The sequence below is a fragment of the Antedon mediterranea genome, chromosome 11 (assembly GCF_964355755.1).
Source record: "Antedon mediterranea chromosome 11, ecAntMedi1.1, whole genome shotgun sequence".
NCBI classification, from domain to species: Eukaryota; Metazoa; Echinodermata; class Crinoidea; order Comatulida; family Antedonidae; genus Antedon; species Antedon mediterranea.
Window position 1 is genome coordinate 16,623,626 of NC_092680.1, and position 20,651 is coordinate 16,644,276.

The 20,651-nt window shown below is 33.6% G+C and overlaps 1 protein-coding gene across 1 annotated transcript in view; it reads left to right on the forward strand.

The window, feature by feature from the left end:
• LOC140062660 (synaptotagmin-4-like) overlaps nucleotides 1-17,599 on the forward strand; it is a 31,780-nt gene extending 14,181 nt beyond the window's left edge. Inside the window, exons 2-4 of the mRNA XM_072108966.1 lie at nucleotides 10,193-11,028; nucleotides 14,554-14,680; nucleotides 15,083-17,599. Of these exons, the coding sequence (XP_071965067.1) occupies nucleotides 10,193-11,028; nucleotides 14,554-14,680; nucleotides 15,083-15,387 (1,268 nt within the window). The 3' untranslated portion in view covers nucleotides 15,388-17,599. The remainder of the gene's footprint in view (nucleotides 1-10,192; nucleotides 11,029-14,553; nucleotides 14,681-15,082) is intronic.
• Nucleotides 17,600-20,651: the final 3,052 nt, after the last annotated feature.

Sequence of the window (20,651 nt, forward strand, 5' to 3'; positions counted from 1 at the left end):
AGTCTAGTCAGTGGGCTAATAATTAATTATATTACTATCGTTTCTATTGGAAAATAATATTCAAATTGAAGACAAGCACGTTAACCAACAAGCTACATATCATTGCAATGTCTCTTTCACTTTTATTTTTATAATATGTAAATGTTTTATTATGATGAATGAATAAACTTACATTGAACTTCCTTAAAAATAAGAAGAAATAACAAGCGCATGTTTCTAAGCTTAGCAGTCAGTAGAGCAATATATGATTATCGGTTTTATTTATATTTAAAATAAAATGATCTGATGTGTGGGGGAAATCGGAATCCACACAGGAAAAGACGAAAATGCAATGGAATAAATCGTGCGTAATTATACCCTATTAATTATTAATATTTATTAACAGTGTTATCATTTATTAATGATCCTTTTTGGAGAATTTTAAGTTACGTTGGTACTAAATGCAACAAAAAGCTACAGTACGCAAGATATAGAATTGATAAGAATGTTTGATTGCACTGCAATATCTGTCAAAAGCAATCGGACATTCTAACGAGAACAAAACTAATGAAATCTTGTTACCGTAAGGTTCCCTTCAATAAATGCCAGATTTGTTTTAGTCAGATAATAAATGCAAGCGCATAATAATGTCAATTGCCATAAAAAAGTAGTACGGTCGACGGCGAGCCAACTCTAAAAACAGCACGAAGTAAAATAAGGTTAGAATGGTATCTTCGGATTTGATTGAAAAGAAGTGTCCATATTTATTTATCATTACAAACCACCTAAAGATTTACAAAAGTATCTCTAAACGCAATTAGAGAAAGCTAAGACTATTATAGTATGATAAATTGTTTTTTATCTGTAGACGTTTACTTTCATTTTTGAAAGTCTAGCTTGTTGATATTTATTTAGTATCCTAATTGAGATCCAACCACGTCTCTTGTTTTTTTTCAAATATTGTTTTAACAAACTGTTTAACTGTTTAAATACAACAAAAAAAACAACCTGTCAGAACGAATCATTTACTGTAATCTGATAAAATGCCTAAAAATAACATCTGAAATTCGAAGAATTGAGATTAAAGAATACATTAATCTTCTTGTTGCAGTGTTTTCAATCTATCACACGTTAGTATTTGACCAAAAGTAAAGACGTAAATAATGAGCCGATTTATGCCTGGTAGGTGGGACAAAATAATGTTTAGAGACGGTAGACATAATAATTATTATTGGTCAAATGTTTGCTCTACTCTAACGTAGTACATTAAGAATACTAGCGAAAAAATAATTAATTCTCAATGTCCTTAGTATAAAGTACAGATTACGTGAGAGTAGGGCAAAAATCTGACCAATTACTTAACACGCTTATGCGAAGCTACCCCACAGTAGTTACAAACAATTGCAATTATTATTACAAAAATGGAAAGACCAGCCTTTTGCGAGAAAGTTTTGAATGAAAGCAAAGCCGATAGATTAACCAAAAATGACATATCAGACAATTACTTCGTATTGTAACAGGAGGTCCAATGTACACATGTGGCTCGGGTGCATTCCAAGAAACTGAGAGTAGATGGTTACCCATCCCAGTGCATCCGTGCATTGGACCATGTCATGTATTCATTTCGAGCCAAGTCTGCCCCAAGTCAACTCGACCTCATGGCAACTCGAAAACATTATATTTTAATTTCAGATTGAGAATGTATCTAAAAACAAACAATATACCTTCAACAAATAATACAGATGTACATCATCATGGGAAGAGTAAAGTTAAAATTGTAATTTCACTTTTTTCATTGTAAGCAATTAGGAATACAAATCTAATTAATTGATTATATTATTATTGTGGGCATTCACTATGTTAATCAGTGACAAGATCACAATCTAATGAATAATCTTTGCACAAGGTCAATGAAGGATTATAATATATCATGAAATCTGAATACCATTATCGTCTTTATATAATATGTTTTCATGGTAAAATGAAAACATTCGTTTCCTGAAAAAAAAAACGGCCTTTAGTTTTATAGAAAACTAAAAAAGAAATTATTGAGTTTCTTTGTGGTACTAAACACAACATTAATGATGCTACCAATTTATTTTAAATTTAATGTATTTTTAAAAATATTGCAAATTATTTCGAGAACACAATGTGAACCGACCTTTTTCGTACAGCGAATTATTTAATTACGTTAAGATCAACATGTTTGGAGATAAGAAGCGATGCTATAGATTTGTAAAAGTCATTTCATTTGAAGACAGATTAATGAATTCACTGAGTGGTAAACGAGAGATCTAAGCGGAAGGATGTCTTTTAATGCTCTCTTAGGCCATCTTCTAAGTACTCTTACTATGTTAAGTTTGATTGCAATCACGACAGCTTGAAAATAATAGATTACAGTAATATAAATAAATATTCAAAATTCAGCAATCATTGTCTTCATATTGTCAAGGGAAGGGTCAACATTATTATATAACAGTAATAACTAAATTAGCAGTTACTGCAGTTACTGCAGTAAGTACATTTTGTTTACTCTATAACATGTTTATATAGCAGCATTCCGTTAGGCCTGTCGCTCATTTCTTTCATCTGTATTGAAAGAAATCATGATCATCATCATAACCATCATCATTATCATAATCATCATTATCATCATCACAATCATAATCATAACCATCATCATCATCATCATCATCATCATCACCGTAACCATCATCATTATCATCTTAACCATCATCATTAGCATCATAACCATCATCATTAGCATCATAATTATCATCATCACAATCATCATCATAACCATCATCATCATAATCATCATCATAATCATAATCGTCATCATAACGATCATCATCATTACCATAACCATCATCATTATCATCATAACCATCATCATTACTATCATAATTATCATCATCATAATCATAATTATCATCATCATAACCATCATCATCATAACCATCATCATCATAACCATCATCACTATCATCATAACCATCATCATTACTATCATAATTATCATCATCATAATCATAACCATCATCATCATAACCATCATCATCATAACCATCATCATCATAACCATCATCACTATCATCATAACCATCATCATTACTATCATAATTATCATCATCATAATCATCATCATCATAATCATCATCATCATAACCATCATCATCATCATAACCATCATCATTATCACCATAACCATCATCATCACCATAACCATCATCATCATAACCATCATCATTATCATCATCAGCGGCATTATGTTAGTCTACTCTAACGTTGTGAAATTGTTTTCAAGTAAAAAAATAGAATTACATACATGAAGATGCTTTTCTTGACAATTCCTCTCCAGCTTTCTTGACTATCCGAACGAAAACACAATATGAATTTCATATGGTAAATTAGGTTACGTGATTTAGTGTCAACCTTTTTTGTTTTCAAAATGATTTAGTTTCGTATTACTCTTGTTCAGATTGAATTCTTCTATTATTATGTGGCATTCTTTATTTAAACCATTACTTTTATTTCTTTGAAAAAGTGTATATGCACATTACTTCCGTCAATCCACCGTGACATTGTTTGGGGAATCAACTTAACGGCATTATACTTATACTGGATAGCAAGTTCAATCACATCTATAGAAGACTTTTGTCAGAAGTAGTTAATCACTTCGCTAAAATCTAAGCTACTGACGTCACTAAATCCATGATATTTGTTCATGTTATTCGAATACTAGCTATACAAATCCACTGTTTTTATTTGGTGCGTTCATACTGCTGCAGATTATGTATTTTTACAATTATTTCAATCTGATAATGGAATTGCCATTAGCTACAGCCACCTGCTTGTCTGCTAAATTTAGCGCGCTTTGATGTATTGTTACTGAAAGAATAGTTTGCGATACATTGTCGTTTGGATAGATATTTTTGTTCGTTTCAATTGAAAATCTCACTAAAGCTTGGTTCCTTTTAGGACGCAACGCAAGGACGTAAGCGCAGCGCAAATAATTTTAACTATCACGACGCGATGTACTATCCGCCGAACTGTTGCTTGTGATTGGTCAAATTACTTGCTTAGCGCTTACGTCCTTGTGTTATAGTGGGAACCAAGCATTAGATTGAATATTTTCTAGCAAATGCCTACTTGTTTATTTTCTGTGTGCGTAACTTCAAATTACTCATCCGATTCTGGATTCTTGCAACCAAGCAAGATTGGTATTAATCTTTTCCGGATATTCTATCATTATATAACATCTAAATAAATGCCTGTCATTTGGTTGGACGATTGTGGGTCACATGGCGTGCAATAGTACGCACTATTAAATGATCGTTTAATAGTACTTTAAATTTAAATTAGTAGTAGGTTTTAGTATTTTTATTTATTAATGGGAACATCTCTACAAGACGTGGAATCGTTGGAAAAAACATAATTAGCCTAGATGATTGCCTGTCGAAATTTCGTATTGCTGTCTTTCAGCCTAGACCTAGTAGTAGGCCTAGGCCTGTTAATATTAGGCTAGACCTAGGCGTTTTAACCTTGCTATGCCTAGTATTATTTGGTCGTTTGTTGACATAATTAACACTAACAGTAGGTGCGTTTATGAAATACATATAAATAATAATAATAATTAATATAATTATTAAAAACCAAATGTTACTGTTTTAATCAATGGGAATCAAAAGCAGGCCTTGGCTAGGCCTACCTTTTTATTGATTCAAATGACAGGAATCTATTTAGATGTTATATAAAACAAATAATGAATGTTTTATATTCGTGTAATGGTACAAATAATTGCATTTGGTGAATGGTGGAAGGTTATATATCAACTCGGCTGTCGCCTCGTTGAAATATAACATTATCATTCACCTCATGCCATTATTTGTACCATTACACGAATATAAAACATTCATTATTTGTATAATAAATGGTAGTATTTGAAAGCACTAACACTAACAATGTTTCATTTTATTTGTGTGTCAGTCATAGTGTACTGAAAATGTTCGTGTCATATTTAAATTCACTGAATGATTTAAGAGATAGTTTCTATAAAGTTTACCTGTTCATATGGGTTTTAATGTAAAGAAAATCTCAGTTTCTATCCTAATCAAGAAAGAGATTGCATTTTAATGATTTCTGAGTTTTTAATGTCCCTATAGTATATTTTAGTACGTGATGATTATTGTCAGAAAGGTTGCTTGCATGGAGTTGGAAACCTTTTAAATGTATTTTATAGTTCATACTCTTTGATAGAAAATGTGTGGGAGCGACAACATATCTTATTTTATATACCCTTTAGGAACCTTTAATACTAAATTAGGCATAAATGTAAAGTAAGTGGGCATATTCAGTCAGTGGGCTTTTAATGATTCTGTCTGAATTATATTATGCAAAATATCACAGTAATAATATTTTATTGATTTTATAGTTTCTTTCTATAGTATACGGTACTTTCTACTACATTAGCATTTCAATATTGTAAATATTCGATATGCGTATTGTAGTCACCCGATTATCGGCATTGCAAGCCACTCTATCTAGAATATCACAGCGTAACATGTATTTCCTAGTATAATGTAGCTTAGCCCTTAACCTAACCTTACACGATGCAGGTACCGCATATGATACAAATTAGATGATGTATTTCCAAATAGTCCTATAATACTGGGTATATATTGTAGTAAGTGGAAATATAACACTGAGAAACGAATAGGTCAAACTCTGATGCTAATGCTATCAACAACCTTCCTTGCAGCCAAAAATAGAACATAAATGTAAGCCTTGATATTCATTTATATAATTATAAAATTGGCATACAAAATACAGCACCTGAACGCTGTAGGCATTTTTCGCCGATTTTTTTTTATGTACTGACCCACGGCGTGTGGCGCAGGGTATTGGACGTTCGACTACTGATCGTGAGATCGAGGTTCGAATCCAACTCTCGCCGCATTGCTGGTATCCTTAGGCACAAGATACTTTACTTACGTTTGCCTCTCTCCACCCAGGTGTGTAAATGGGAACCCGGTTAGACCAAGACACAACTTTGGGCTGATTACTAGCTGCATTATGGGAGTATGTTTCCATACGTGTTTGATCCAAACAAATGACTGGGATAATAATGTTCAGCTCTTAGAGGTTTCACAACATTAAGCGCTATATCAATCCAGGATATTATTATTATTATTATTATTAACTCTCAATATCATTTTTTTAATTAATTATAATTCAACTTGATTAGTATTTTGGCGAATGTTTATGAATGTTTAAAGTTTATTCTCAAATTGAAGTTGACATTTTCATCGGAACACGAAGAAATAAATCTTCATAATCTAACTACTACGGCGCTACAATGTATTGCGCCACCTATCGTTTAAGTGTTTTACATCACTTTGATCATCAAATTCAACATTCATAATGAATCTGATTGCAATCTTATATTTATTGTTTTTCTTTCTGGAACATAGAGACCTATGTAAGGTTATTAAGTTTCTATTAACTCCAGGCCACATCACTATTAATATTCATTAACGTATAGCTAATTATCTCGTCTTATTTCAATCTACGACAGAGTACAACTGTCAAGTTGTACAGAATTTTGGAGGAATGCAGGGGTACATATCTCTACTGAAAGTGTAGGATAAGACATTTGATATACATGATGCCGAGTAATTGTTATGTGATGGACATTTAGAACAATGTAATGCATGCAAAATTCAGTCTTTCCAGGGAAGGGTACACTCCTTCGAGGTCTTGCACAAATATTATTAACAAATGATACAAATATCCCATAATAAGTAAATCTTGGCTCTTACAACTCAGATGAGAGATCTGAAATACGATGCCAGTTTTAAAATAAATACTTTACTGTATCACTTAAATCTGTAAACATAGCATTTTGCACAGTCTACTATTAATAAATGTCATGAAACGTATTATTCACTTCATAGGTTGTAAAAGATTTTATCGGTAGATTAGCCGGTTGTTTTGTCGGCTGGTTGGGTGGTTCAATGTCCACTCTGTTGGTCATTCAACTAATTGGAATATTGTGGATTATTTTGGTTGATTTACGAATTCTTGCCAGTCCATTATCCGGAACAGGTCCTTCTGATTTACAACTAAGTCTAAATTAAGTTAAAATAATACGTGTGTCTGTCAGATAGGCCTAATGATGTTCCAAATCGCCGATTAGTAGTATTTTTCTATTTTATCGAGGCGACAGCCGATTTAAAAAAGAATTTTATATTTCACCGAATGAAATTATTTGTACCATTGCATGAATACAAAACATTCATTAATTGTTTTATACATGTCATCAACCGAAACATATTTGTAGGCCTAGTAGGTTACGCTTAGTGTAGAGGCAGAATACGAAAAATTGCCAGGCAACTGATTCCACTTTTTTTAAAGTGTTTTTTTCACTTTGGAATACGAATTTAAATTACTTTAATGTATTTGACAATACATTCTATCTTGAACTTTAACTTAAACTAATTGTAATTAATCAAAATCATATAAACTATCTCAAGCTAATGCTTTTTGGTATAAATTCGCTCTACAAATTAATGTTACTATACCAAATTACTAAATGGAGTGTTATTTCTACAAATGAAAAAATAGGTGGTGCTATTGAATGACCCTTTGTCGTTCGCTATGATCGTTTAATAGTATATAATAATGAATGTTTATTGATGATATGTATGCGTAATAATATAAATAATGTAAAGAAGTGAAAGTGAAAAAAAACGTATATTTAAATATAGTTTATTTTTTATCATGTGACCCACAATCTTCCAATTAAATGACAGGAATCCATTTAGCGTCTATTGAACGCCATGTGACCACAATTGTCCAATCAATTGGTACAAATATATTTGTGTGTTTTAGGCCTAACATTAAAATTGTATTTTTTAATAATCATAATCGCTTTTTGTGTAGATGTGATAGAATTATAGTATGATGTGAGAAGTATTGCAATTCTTCAAAATTGAGTGGTTTAAGTCTAAGATAAATTAATTCAGCCAAAACTTTAAATTGATGACCGAATTAAATAAATCAATAGACTAAACGTTTGATAGGCTGTCGACAACGTAGAGATATACAGCAAATGCAGAATTATTCAATACCTTATAATTGTTATGCATTAAAATCGCTGCACGAAAATAATTATGACCTAGCTCTCGTCATTTCTGAGTTCGTTGCCTTCAAGTCTCAATGAAAGTAACATGCTCGCGTCCAATCTGTATAGTTTATACATGTATATTCAGCGTATTTGAGTTATTCTATACTATACGTTGGAATTGAATTTCTATCGTACGTTGCTTTGCGTGTTTTATGCTGCAGTTTTAATGGCAACCGCATCTAGTTTTAATGTTCACGCGTGGTGGAACGTCTAATCTAAATGAATAGTTTGGCAGCATAAAAGGTAACTGTTTTTAAAAGTATTAATTTTCAATTATTTGCCCTAAGTGTTAATCTCTATGACGCAATTTTTCAGCAGTAGCTGATGAATAACAATTTACATTGTGGTGTGCAATATAATGCGCAATTTCCACGTTAGAAAATCACCGCATATACGGAAGATAAGATTATCGTTTCTCTCATATTTACAACATTTTAAAACACTTCAATGCTGTATAAACGGTTATTTGTATATCGGAAGAGTGCTGTATCTTTTTTATTACCATTTCGTCCAAAAATTGATTGAGAGATATCTGGCTCATTTGTGTTACAGCGAATACAGCTTCTACTCTGAATTTGCATATGGTGCATTGTATGTTATTATTGATGCTATGCTCTGGTCAAATAAATAGAATAGATGAAGTGAACCTCCAGATTGTTCATTTGTATAAAGCCAGCGTAGAAATGAACAGTAGATCAAAGAGTAGATTAATAATAGATATATGCTGCTCCGAACAATTTTATTTTAAGAATTACTTAAAATCACTGTTGTACATACCGTACTTATTATTGCGTGCGTTAGGTATTTCTCTCATGCAAATGACATATGTAATCAATGTAAAATTGCAATTAATCGGATCTTGGTGGGGTACACATGTGTGTGTTTGTTTCTAATAATAACCAATGCTTCATAATACAGTGTAATAGACCTATATATAATTATAGGAGCTGTCATATACATGGCGAACGTCACCTTTGTAGTTCAGTTCCCCAGTTCTGTGTAGATTTTTGTTTTGTGATATGGAATATAAAAATGACTAAAAGGACGAACCTTATAAGCTCAATAAACCCAATATTGAAATAGTCTAAAGCGCTGTTATATTGGTATAATTAAACAAACAAATGTAGTATATTAAAAAGCGCACTCATGTTTGAAACGTGCATTAAATATTGTATCAGATGATCTTCGCACAAAATAAACATAACATTTAATGCTTAATTAAAGTCCTGAGCTCCAAGACTCAAATACTCTTTGGAATGCTTTATCAAAAAGTATTTTAATACCTCATTTACATTCAATAGTATTCATATTAAATTGTATGTAACCTATACATTTATATTACTATACTTTATGCATTGTAATCGATCTTTCTTGTATTTCTTTCGTATTGGCCGTTTCAGGTGATTAAATATACTTACTGTATAAATAACACATTTATTCGTAGTCCAACGTGTGGAAATATGCAATGTAAATGACTAAGTAAACACTTATACTGTGTCTATTCACCCGGTTCTCGGTACTGTATCTGTTTAGCAAAGATGCTTTTAGCTTATTGATTATTACAATGTTATGCGACACGCATTACACTGATTACATAGATTGATTGAACATTCCTACGCTATCGTTAAATCAACTCGTGTGCATTTGTCTCTTCTTCCAACATCTCCCTAGAAAATATTATTTACTCAGACGCTATACACACTATACAGCATGTATGTAAATCAACATCTTATAGATAATTGCCTACTTTTCATATTCTGTATACCTCAGGGTTATAAGCAATTGTATATGTAAATCAGCCCATTATGCGTAGAAAAACAACGATTGGCTTGTAACTTCTTTCTTCTTCTTAATTAGAATCTTTGCCAATTTAAAATAACGCTTTGATTGTGACTCACGGTCACTCCTCACTAACGCGTTGACGTATGATATTTAGGTCTAAATCTATTGTGTTAATTAGCTTATTCAGAACATGGTTCATTATATTGACTTAACTTGATTTGTTTTTCTTTTTTTGTTTTGCAGTGTCCTCTACAGTTTTGGTGGGAATTTTTGCAGCTTCGTTTACAGTTTTCATATTTCTTGTGGTTGGTTTCTATCATTACTGTCGACGTCGTAAACAGTCGCCATTTTCAAGCAACTCGAATCGGTCATATGTAACGAAGAGTTATTGCGCAAAGACAAGCAGACCCCCGAGCAGTCCTGAAAGTCTATCGTCTCCAGAGTTTCCTTCTGATTACGCTCCGTCAATGTCATCACTCCATCCGTCCCAGTCATTTTCGTCACAATCTATATCATCGCTTGAACGTAAACTAACTGTTAAAAATAGGACATTCTCTGGGAGTACAGGAAGCATGATTGATCCAACGACATTGAATAAAGATTGTTATTCGGAAGATGGCTTCGAAAGTAGTTGTGCCATTGAGGAAGCACCACCATCTCCGAGACTGATAGAGCCCGGTGCGCTAGGAGAGCTCGACTTCACCGTCGAATACAACTCGGCTAGGCAGACGTTCCTTGTGACTATACACAAAGCAAGTAATCTACCTAAGCGGGATCCATTGGCATCTGGTTGTACTTCAGATCCGTACGTCAAGCTGTATCTTCTACCAGAAAAGAAGCATAAAGTAAAGACGAGGGTAATGAGAAAGACATCCGATCCCGTGTATGAAGAAACTTTCTCATTTTATAATCTGGAGTACTACCAGCTTCAAGGAATAACCCTGCATTTTGTGATCATGAGCTTCGATCGATTCTCGCGTGACCAACTTATTGGCGAGGTCGTTGTCTCCACGGCGAATGTAGACCTTGGCCAAGGTCCTGTCCACATGACAAAAGATATAACGCCTAGAAAACCAAGGGTAAGTAATATTTCTTCTGATTGATTTTTGTAATTTTGTTTGATCTTGCGTTAAATCTTTGCTATATTACATTGGCTGCAACTTTAATTTATTTAAATTACTAAGTTTTGATATTTGTTTTTTTCCGCTTACTTTTTTTTTGTTATTAGGTAATCTTTTTGTTGGAAAAAGATCACCTATTGTTATTTTACAAAATCGTTATTTTTCTTTTTCTTTGTTTATTTTGTGGTCCGATTATTTAAAAAAATTTCAATTAATTGTAAATGTTCACAATATCTTATAACAACAACAGCTCGGCCACTGACTCGCTTCAATTCAAATGACGTCACCATATCAAACAAATTGATAATTTCTCCTAATGTATATTTAATGTTTATAACTTTTTATTAAAGGTGTTGTATTGTAGAATATGAATCCATGTAGACATTCTGCATATCGGAAGTTTGACGTCATCATGGCCATCTGAATTTAAAAAGTATTATTTTCATTCATCACATTCAAAAGAGGGCGCATCTCGCTTTGTGTATTCTTGCTTAGACAATTATTTTCTAAAATTGTTAACTTCATTTTCATTTTAATGACGAAATGTCAAAAATTGGAATGTATGATAGACCTGTATTCAGCAATTGGTAGACGACGGTAATAAAGCATAGAATTCCACTGAGACTGAAAGACAGTGAAAACACAAATTTGACTTCAACACGTTTACAACACAAACTACCGAGTGTAGTTTAGCTAGTAAACACCGACAATGTGCCTTACCTTTCCATTATTAATTTCATCAGAAAAATTCAAACATTGTTGGCCACATGTCAAGATGACTAAAAAAACTGTGTTAAAATTCCACTAGAAATTTTACCTTTTCAATAAACTATAGTAGGAGCACGTGTTCCACTTCCAAATGTGGAACTTGTACCACACGCCATAATTCCGGAAGAACCACCCCATTCCATTATTGATAAACTTGGTCTGTAAGTACTTCACCATGGTCAGTTGATCTTCCAGGTTGAGTTATAATAAAGCCTATTCACAATGCCTCACGTCGATTATTATTATTATCACGAGGATAGCAAATTAATATAGGCCTGCAGATTGTAGGCCTAATGATGATGGTAACTTACTTTACCTGTCGGAGTGCCACCTACAGTTATTACTATAGGTGGCACTCCGACGGTGCATACCTCAGGCAGTATAACTTCCTTACATACAAAAAATTCCCTTCATAAAACAATTCTCCTCGAACAAAAAAAAAAACAATTGTTAATTGTGTCTCTTTGTACTGTGACACTGTGGCCTGTAATTAAAAATAAATATTTTGCGTGTATTATGAATGAAATCCTTCTTCCTAGTAAACTTCCAGATTATGTATTCATGAAAAAAGTTTGCCTATCGGATGTTGTGACGTCATCATCCGATCAGCTGAATAACAAACAATAGTTTTTAGATATCTTTCATCAAAGTGTACATCGCGCGTCAATTTTGTTATATAAATATACATATTTATATAATATCTTTCTGCTGACAATTGAATATTGTCATCTTCATGTTTTATTGTGAAGACGTCATCATGCCAATACATAAGAATATAATGTGGATCCCGTAATTTTTAAGTGACGAATTAAAATCTGTTTTTTCAGACACTCCCGTTTCCATTCTTCATTACAACACTGAATTATTATCTTAAGTATGGTTATTAATATAACACATTTCAGTATTTACCTTTTGTGTAACATAAATATTACTGTTTTGCTATTTTTTGTGATGTTGTATTATTTGTTTTTAAATGATTTGTGTTATTGTTTCTCTTTCACATTGTAGAACTTTTCTTATAATATTTTTACTGATATTTGAATGTTGCATATGTTGTAAAAGATACTAATTACATAATATGTTTTAATAACTGAACATAATAGAGCATTGATAGCTCATTTAATTAACAATTCTCTGCTGCAGTGCGTTCCTCGTAATTACAATTGCATCTATTAGATGCAAATTCGTTTTACTAACGACAGGTTGAAATAAAAGATTGTTGTTCTCGAGTCTATAACCTGACCATTATGAACTTTCAATCGTAATATAATATGATAATCCACCCACTCATAAATTATATACAGCCCACACATTATTTTTTTCCTGTAAACCTAACACTATCAAGATAGCAATCCTAGCCTAGTACACGATGTTGTTGATCAAAGGTTGAGAAAAAAACGTAATATTTTAGATTTGGAATTGTAAGAGAAAAGGGTTGGAATGTAGTATTCCTCAAATACCACTGGTACGCAACGCAAGGACGTAAGCGCAACGCACCGTGATTGATTTTAATCGTGGTTCCCATTTAGGACGCAACGCAGACGTAAGCGCAACTGGCGTAATTTGACCATTCACGACGTGATGCATCATCCTAACTGTCGCTTGCGCTTTGTCATGTGAATTTCATTGTTACAAATTACCCACGTGACTAACGTAGTAATTACATGCGTATTTCAGGAGTACATGTGCGTTAGTTGCTCTCATATCAAGCAACCAACATTAATAAAGGTAGAAAGCTATAAAACGGTCTGTTAAGCCGATTTTCCACTAGGCGAATTTGTTCGCGCGAATCGAAGGCGTCAGCTAATACGCATGCGTAGAGAAGGATTTGGAAGATGTAAACATGAATACACATGCGTACAAGCTGGCGCGTTCGATTCGCGCGAACAAATTCGCCTAGTGGAAAATCTGCTTTACAAACTACCGCTAATTTATACGAACTAGATTGAGAACGGAATGAATATTTTATTTTAGAATGATACTTTGAAATGAACACAATCACATTCGAATTTATCATGAATGTCAGGTTGATCTTATTGAAACACAATATACAGTAAAAAGTACTGGACATTAAATGTACATTTTGTTCACCCTATCGTCAAGAGTCATTTTGATTGATTGAAAGATGTATTTTTGTAACTTATAAACTATTATTTTCACGTCACGTGTATATACCTGCAGTCTCTACAAAAACAGCGTCTACAATCCACCCGGTTTTACGCGTGTGAACACGTACTCAAATCATTAAGTATCAATCTATACATCGGCAGCAACAGCTGGAAATACTTGTTTACAGACAGTTTTGTTTCTTGTATTTATAACTTAATATGCAGTCGTATTCCGCATGACTGTTTTCAACAGAAATTTGAATTAAGTAAATGAATAGTATGAAAAGGTCAAAGGTTTAAGAATTCGTTTTAATTAGTAATGCAACATGTAATGCAGCATAGTCTCATATTTGTGTAGTACACAAAATAAGACGATAGTTATAAAATCAAATGAAAATATCTTTTGTCCTAGCCATGTAATTTTGGCGTATTATTAATATTTAACAACAGTTTCTTGTCTTGTAATTGACATTGAGGCGAAGCTTTTCTGGTTACAGGACGAGTTCTTTTCTCTTCCTGGAATTGCTGGTTAGAGCTGCATAAAATGAGTTCAATCAGGATAGAATTGATTTTGATGTTCTCTGTCTTGTTTTTTTTTTTTTTTAAGGTAGCGAAGAGTCAGGGTCGTGGTGAGCTACTAGTATCCCTAGGCTATCAACCGGCGCTCAATAAGCTAACTGTCGTCGTATTGAAGGCGAAAAATCTACCAAAGATGGATGTTACTGGGCTCTCTGGTACGTAGTCAATATTTTGCAAAATACTGACAGCCTTAAGATCTTAGGAACTTTCTGTATTTAAATGTTATATTTTGGTTATGAATAGTATGCGTCATTTTAAAGAATACCACTTAATAATATAATAAATATCATTGTAATCAGATAATTCAATTGGTTAAAGTTCAAGTTCAAATTTATTGTCAAATATATAGCAATTAAAATGTTTTCCCAAGGTTAAAAACACCATAAAAATAGTTACACGCAAATACATACAAAAAAACAATTCAATATTAAGATAGGTTAAAACAGTAAAAGATGAACTTGATAAATTGCACTATGATTTAGTTAAGATTTAAAAATACAGAAAACTTATCTTTTCAATTGCTTATTAAATATTCTAACTGCACATTTATTTTTCAGATCCATACGTAAAGATGTATCTCATGTATGGAACACAACGACTTGCTAAGAAAAAAACACGATTAAAAAAGAGAACACTTAATCCGGTTTTCAACGAATCTTTCATGTTCGATGTTCCGATAGATGGGCTTGAGAATATCCATTTAGAATTTCATGTGCTTGACCATGATCGAGTAACAAAAAATGAAATAATTGGGCGACTTAACATCGGTAAAAATGCCAATGAACTGGAAGCTAAACACTGGGACGACATTGTTCAGAATCCACGACGTCAATTTGCGGAGTGGCACGCCCTTACAGCATGAATAACAATCATTGGTTACATAAAAGTATGGCGTACTTAAAGCGTCAAATAAGCTTTCATTGTCAAGATCTGTTTATTGTACTGAGAAGGAATTCAGTTATACATTTATATATTACGTAACTTTGTCTTCATTATATGTTATATTGTACTTTGTATAATGTGTCATTATGACTGAAACATTTATAACCATGGTATGTTAACAATAATGTTAAAGTCTAATCCCAATATCAAATAATCACTATATTATTGGAAATATTACATTTCATTTAATTGAATTGAATGTCATGAAAATAAATGTGCAAATTAATACAATCTCTTTTAGAAGTAACTGAATTTTTCTAAAAATGCTTTGTTAATTATTGAATGTTGTTTTCGTTATTTATAAAGTGTTCTACGGCAACCATGCCATGTGTCCAACGGTTCCTTCTAGGACGCAAGCGCAACAGAAGCGAGTTGACCAAAAACGACAAAATTCAGATGATACATCGCTTGTGATTGGTCGAATTAATTGCGTTGCGCGTATTACTTCATTGCGTTGTATAGTGAGAACCAAGCATAAGAAGCGTGTGTAGAAAATAAGTGGGGCCTCCTACGCGGCGCTATACAATCTTTGCTCCTACATGCATGGAATGATTGTTCTTTTTCACGCTGCTGCTCTAGCCCGCTACGTCCCATTAGGACTACTCAATCAGAAGCTAAAGCAAGCAGCAGCTATAGTTCTAAGGACAGACAGTTTTGTGAAAATGGAAATTCCACTATAATTTATTGATTCCAGCTGCTACAGTTGTAGACCCAAAAAACGTCTGGGAAAGAGTCTATTAGGACATTTCATGCTAAAATTACAAATCCCTAAGCATTTCTGGTATATTCACTGTCAGATATTCATTGAATTATTATCGAAACAGTCCATTAAAGTTTGTGTTTGTAATAGGATACTTCACAATTGAAATATCTAGGGTGATGAAGTGACCCCCAGATTTGACCGTAGCAATAAAATTAACTAAAGTGACAGAAATTGAGTATTCACTTCTGTAACAAAAAAATAATATTTATTCACATATAAAAAAAAGAAAAGAAACCCAAAAACCATTGTCTGACAGACAATTTAAGTATTTGTTGCTTTAAATTACATTTTTTTCAGGTAAAATAACTATTATGTGACAATAAAATGACACATTCAAAAACATTTGAAATAAAAAATATTTTTCAATAAGCGAGCAGCGTTTTTTGTAAGAAATATTTCTTGTTTACATTAAACAATGTGAATGTGTAGCACCAAGCTACACGTACCTCCTGCACTTCGCTCAAATTTACCGCAGTCATATTTTGGATAGCGCCCTTAATATTTCGTTACCATGCGAAACAGATTTTTACTGGCTTACGAAAAACGAATAATTGTGCGTGACGTATCCGTTTTCGTTATCGTATTCGTAAGATTGCGAAACCTCCCTAATGACAATATTTTGACGCGTGAAAGGGACGTTTTTTTAAACCCTTTTCTATTGTCACCGATAATTTAGATATACAATTAATTATCTAACCATAATCAATACTTTTGCAAGGTACCTATAAAGTGATCATACATATCACCTGACTTTTGTCATCCGAACCACCGCTTCTTTTTTTCTGATCAATGTATATATTTCAAGGAAAAAACAAGACGTGTTTTTAAAAGCAGTATAATGAAAGTTGTTGAATTATTTTAGGCCTATACCATCGATGTACTGTATATAAATATCTTATTATACGCCTATTCCCATTGTATTTATTGAATGACCAATATACTGTGATAACTATACCGAAACAAATCAAATGTTGTTATAATTGATTTAATACATTTTAGTCAAGACATTAATACCAGAGTCATTTTGTACATGGCTCCTATAAAGTGCGCCGCCTATGGCAAAGACGTGTTTATAATAGACGTTGGTGGCGTTATTGATACTCTGACTGAGACATTTCAAATTTGAATTATTGTCTCAGGATGAATGATAAATGAGGGTTCTAAAATTTCCATTAATGTTTGTTAAAACATGTCAAATTTGTTTTAACTATGATGAAAAAACAGTCGCAAAGACTTCTTTTTTAGCACTTTTTCGCGGGTAGGCCTATGTGTTCAGGAGCAGTGTTCATGGCTTGTTTTTAATACACTTGGCTAATTACTGTAATGTAAATAATATATGAAATAAATGTTTATGTTTGCTATGAATTAATTGTGTTTTATTGAGTCTCTTTAATGACATTTATAAGGCATAGGTGTGTATAATTAATCAATCCTGATCTCGTCTTTGAAAAAAGAGAAACTGTTGTTTGCACCCTCCTTGTATTTTGTGTGCTAACAGAGCCACCACATATATATATATATATATATATATATATATATATATATATATATGGCTCTGTGTGCTAATCCATTAGAGCGCCCCCAAGGGGGTATAGAAAAAATCCGGAGGTGGCGCTATTTTAAAATTTTGAGCATTCTTGTTGGCCTAAATTTATTATTCGAAGAAAATAAAATAGAAAATGAACTTATGTCTTTCATAATAAAGCATGTTCAACACTATTTAGACTATTTAAAGTGATTTATGGAGGCGGATCGGTGAGGTCTGAGGTAATTGAAGACGATAGCATGGAAAATTCCAAGTACAGTAGGCCTTACTCCTTCATAGCATTATCTATTTCTTAAATTGTTTGATCCAGCCCCGTGGATAAATAAATTTGAATACAATGATAGTTGTTGTGCAATCAGAAAAAACACGTTACTATGGTTACACGCATGGTAAATGCAACCGTACAACACGTTGAACTCAAATTATAAAACGGTATAGAGTTATGGGACTGGCTCAGGGCTATTGACTGGTGCTAGAGGGCTACCAAGAGATTGCCACAAATGTCATGCAAGTGGCGCTATTTTAAGAGACCTAACAGCTACTGTAAGTGTACACATAGGTAAAAGTTTATTTAATTGTGCACAGAAAAATGAACAATAATATTATTATCATTGAAGCATCCTTAGGTTGTAGTTGTGGTGGTGCAGCTCACCTGGCTCCAGGTAATTGATATGCAAATTAGGTTTGCCTGGCATGCCTGGCTTTTGTTAACTAGCATAGGTTAGTGCTGTAGCTGTTCAATTCTAAGTTTACTTTAGGCCTAGAGACATATCTTTGGTAAGTGTTTAATAAAATGCGTGTATCTATAATGTACACTTTTAAGTATGATACAGACTTATAAGCTGGTTTCTACTGTTAGGCATAATAGTCTGTAGAGATGTAGGCATTCTTTTGTTGTATGTTGGTACTAAGCATTTATTTTGTTATTATTATTAATAGTCAATCCGGAATAAGGCGTCCGATGAGATGCAAATAAACTGAATTGCAATTTTGTGACCACCTGCTAATGTACCATTAACACTGTCACCACAACTTCGTATACGGTATCTATGGCTTAGTAACTGTTATTTAACAAGAATAATATTCTTGTAGAGAATTAAGGTAAGAATGGAGTTTGTCTAATTCTAAAGAAGTAAGCAAAAAGACAACCATGTTAACTTTCTCGATTTGTTGAAATACCGCCCTCTCATTCAAGTAAGGCGCCAATAACAGTCCTTTGATCTTATGTCTGACTGCGACATACCAGCATTACTGTACCATGTACATATTCTTCGCGGCGCGCGGTGCATGTTGAGGGGCATGGAACTGAACGTGTCGCAGTCACAGATAAACTTTCATCTCCGGAGTTCAGCATCCTGATGTTAGATTGCCTTGATCCATACACGGAGCTAGCTGTTTAAATTGCGAACGCGGGGCGGAGTGGCTGAGCTGAATACATTGTACTTCTAACCTTTTGTGGATACATGCATATCCTTTATATTGCTTTAAATACCTCCTTTAAATTCTCTAATAACATGATTTATTAATGAATTGTGCATGGAATATAATTAAAACTATTAATGAAAACATTGCACAAAAGCATCGTTAAAATAATATTATTGAAATACAAAATAATGTTTTAAGTGTATTTACTATGTAAGCAAAATTTATCCGTAATGTGAAATAATGACATGACAGCTTATTAGATAGTTGTGTCATATTCCAAGGAAGTAGATGACAGCTATGCAATTATAGCACATTGACTGTTGGTATCATGAATACATTGAGTTGGATTAATTTTTGGTACTGTGTAATAATGTATACAATAGGGAGGTTTCGCAACCCTTACGAATACGATAACGAAAACGGATACGTCACACATTTGTGAAACTTTTTGAGCTGATCCCCATTTCATATTCGTAAAGCGTATTCGTGAAGACGAATATCACCAGTCATATTCGTAACTACAAAACGAGTATAGTTTTTGCTCTATTTTGCACATTTTGCATTTGAATCAGGAATGATTTATGATTATAATATACTTATAGATTTATTGAAAGTAATTTACTAAAGTAATTCACTAAAATGCCAGGTCAATTTTGATAAATAGCAGTTTTTAAAATCCTCGCTTTGATGTTACGCTAGGCCTAGGCAGCCAAGCACCAAGCTACACGTACCTCCTGCACTTCGCTCAAATTTACCGCAGTCATATTTTGGGGTTCTAGGACACCTACCCCCTAGACAGTTACCCCCCGGATGTTTACCACCCGGACAACTACCCCCTTAGGACAACTACCCCCCGGACAACTACCCCCCGGACAACTACCCCCTTAGGACAACTACCCCCTTAGGATAACAACCCCCCGGACAACTACCCCCCGGACAACCACCCCCTTAGGACAACTACCCCCTTAGGATAACTACCCCCCGGGTAACTACCCCCCGGTCAACTACCCCCCGGTCAACTACCCCCCCCCCCCCCATCCAAAAGTAGACAAATATATAGGACCGGTTTCTGTAAAAATGAAATCATCTGTTTTTAACGGGTGTTTCGAAACTAGAGACCCGAGACCAGAGACCTGACACGAGACCCAATACGAAAAGGGAGACCTATATTTGGGTCTCCCTTTTCGTATAGTGTGGTCTCTCTTTTCGTATAGTGGGGTCTCCTTTTTCGTATATTTGGGTCTCCCTTTTCGTATAGTGTGGTCTCTCTTTTCGTATAGTGGGTCTCCCTTTTCGTATATTTGGGTCTCCCATTTTGTATATTTGGGTCTCCCTTTCGTATAATTGGGTCTCCCTTTTCGTATATTAGGGTCTCCTTTTTCGTATAGTGGGGTCTCCCTTTTCGTATAGTGGGGTCTCCCTTTTCGTACGTGGGTCTCCCTTTTCGTAT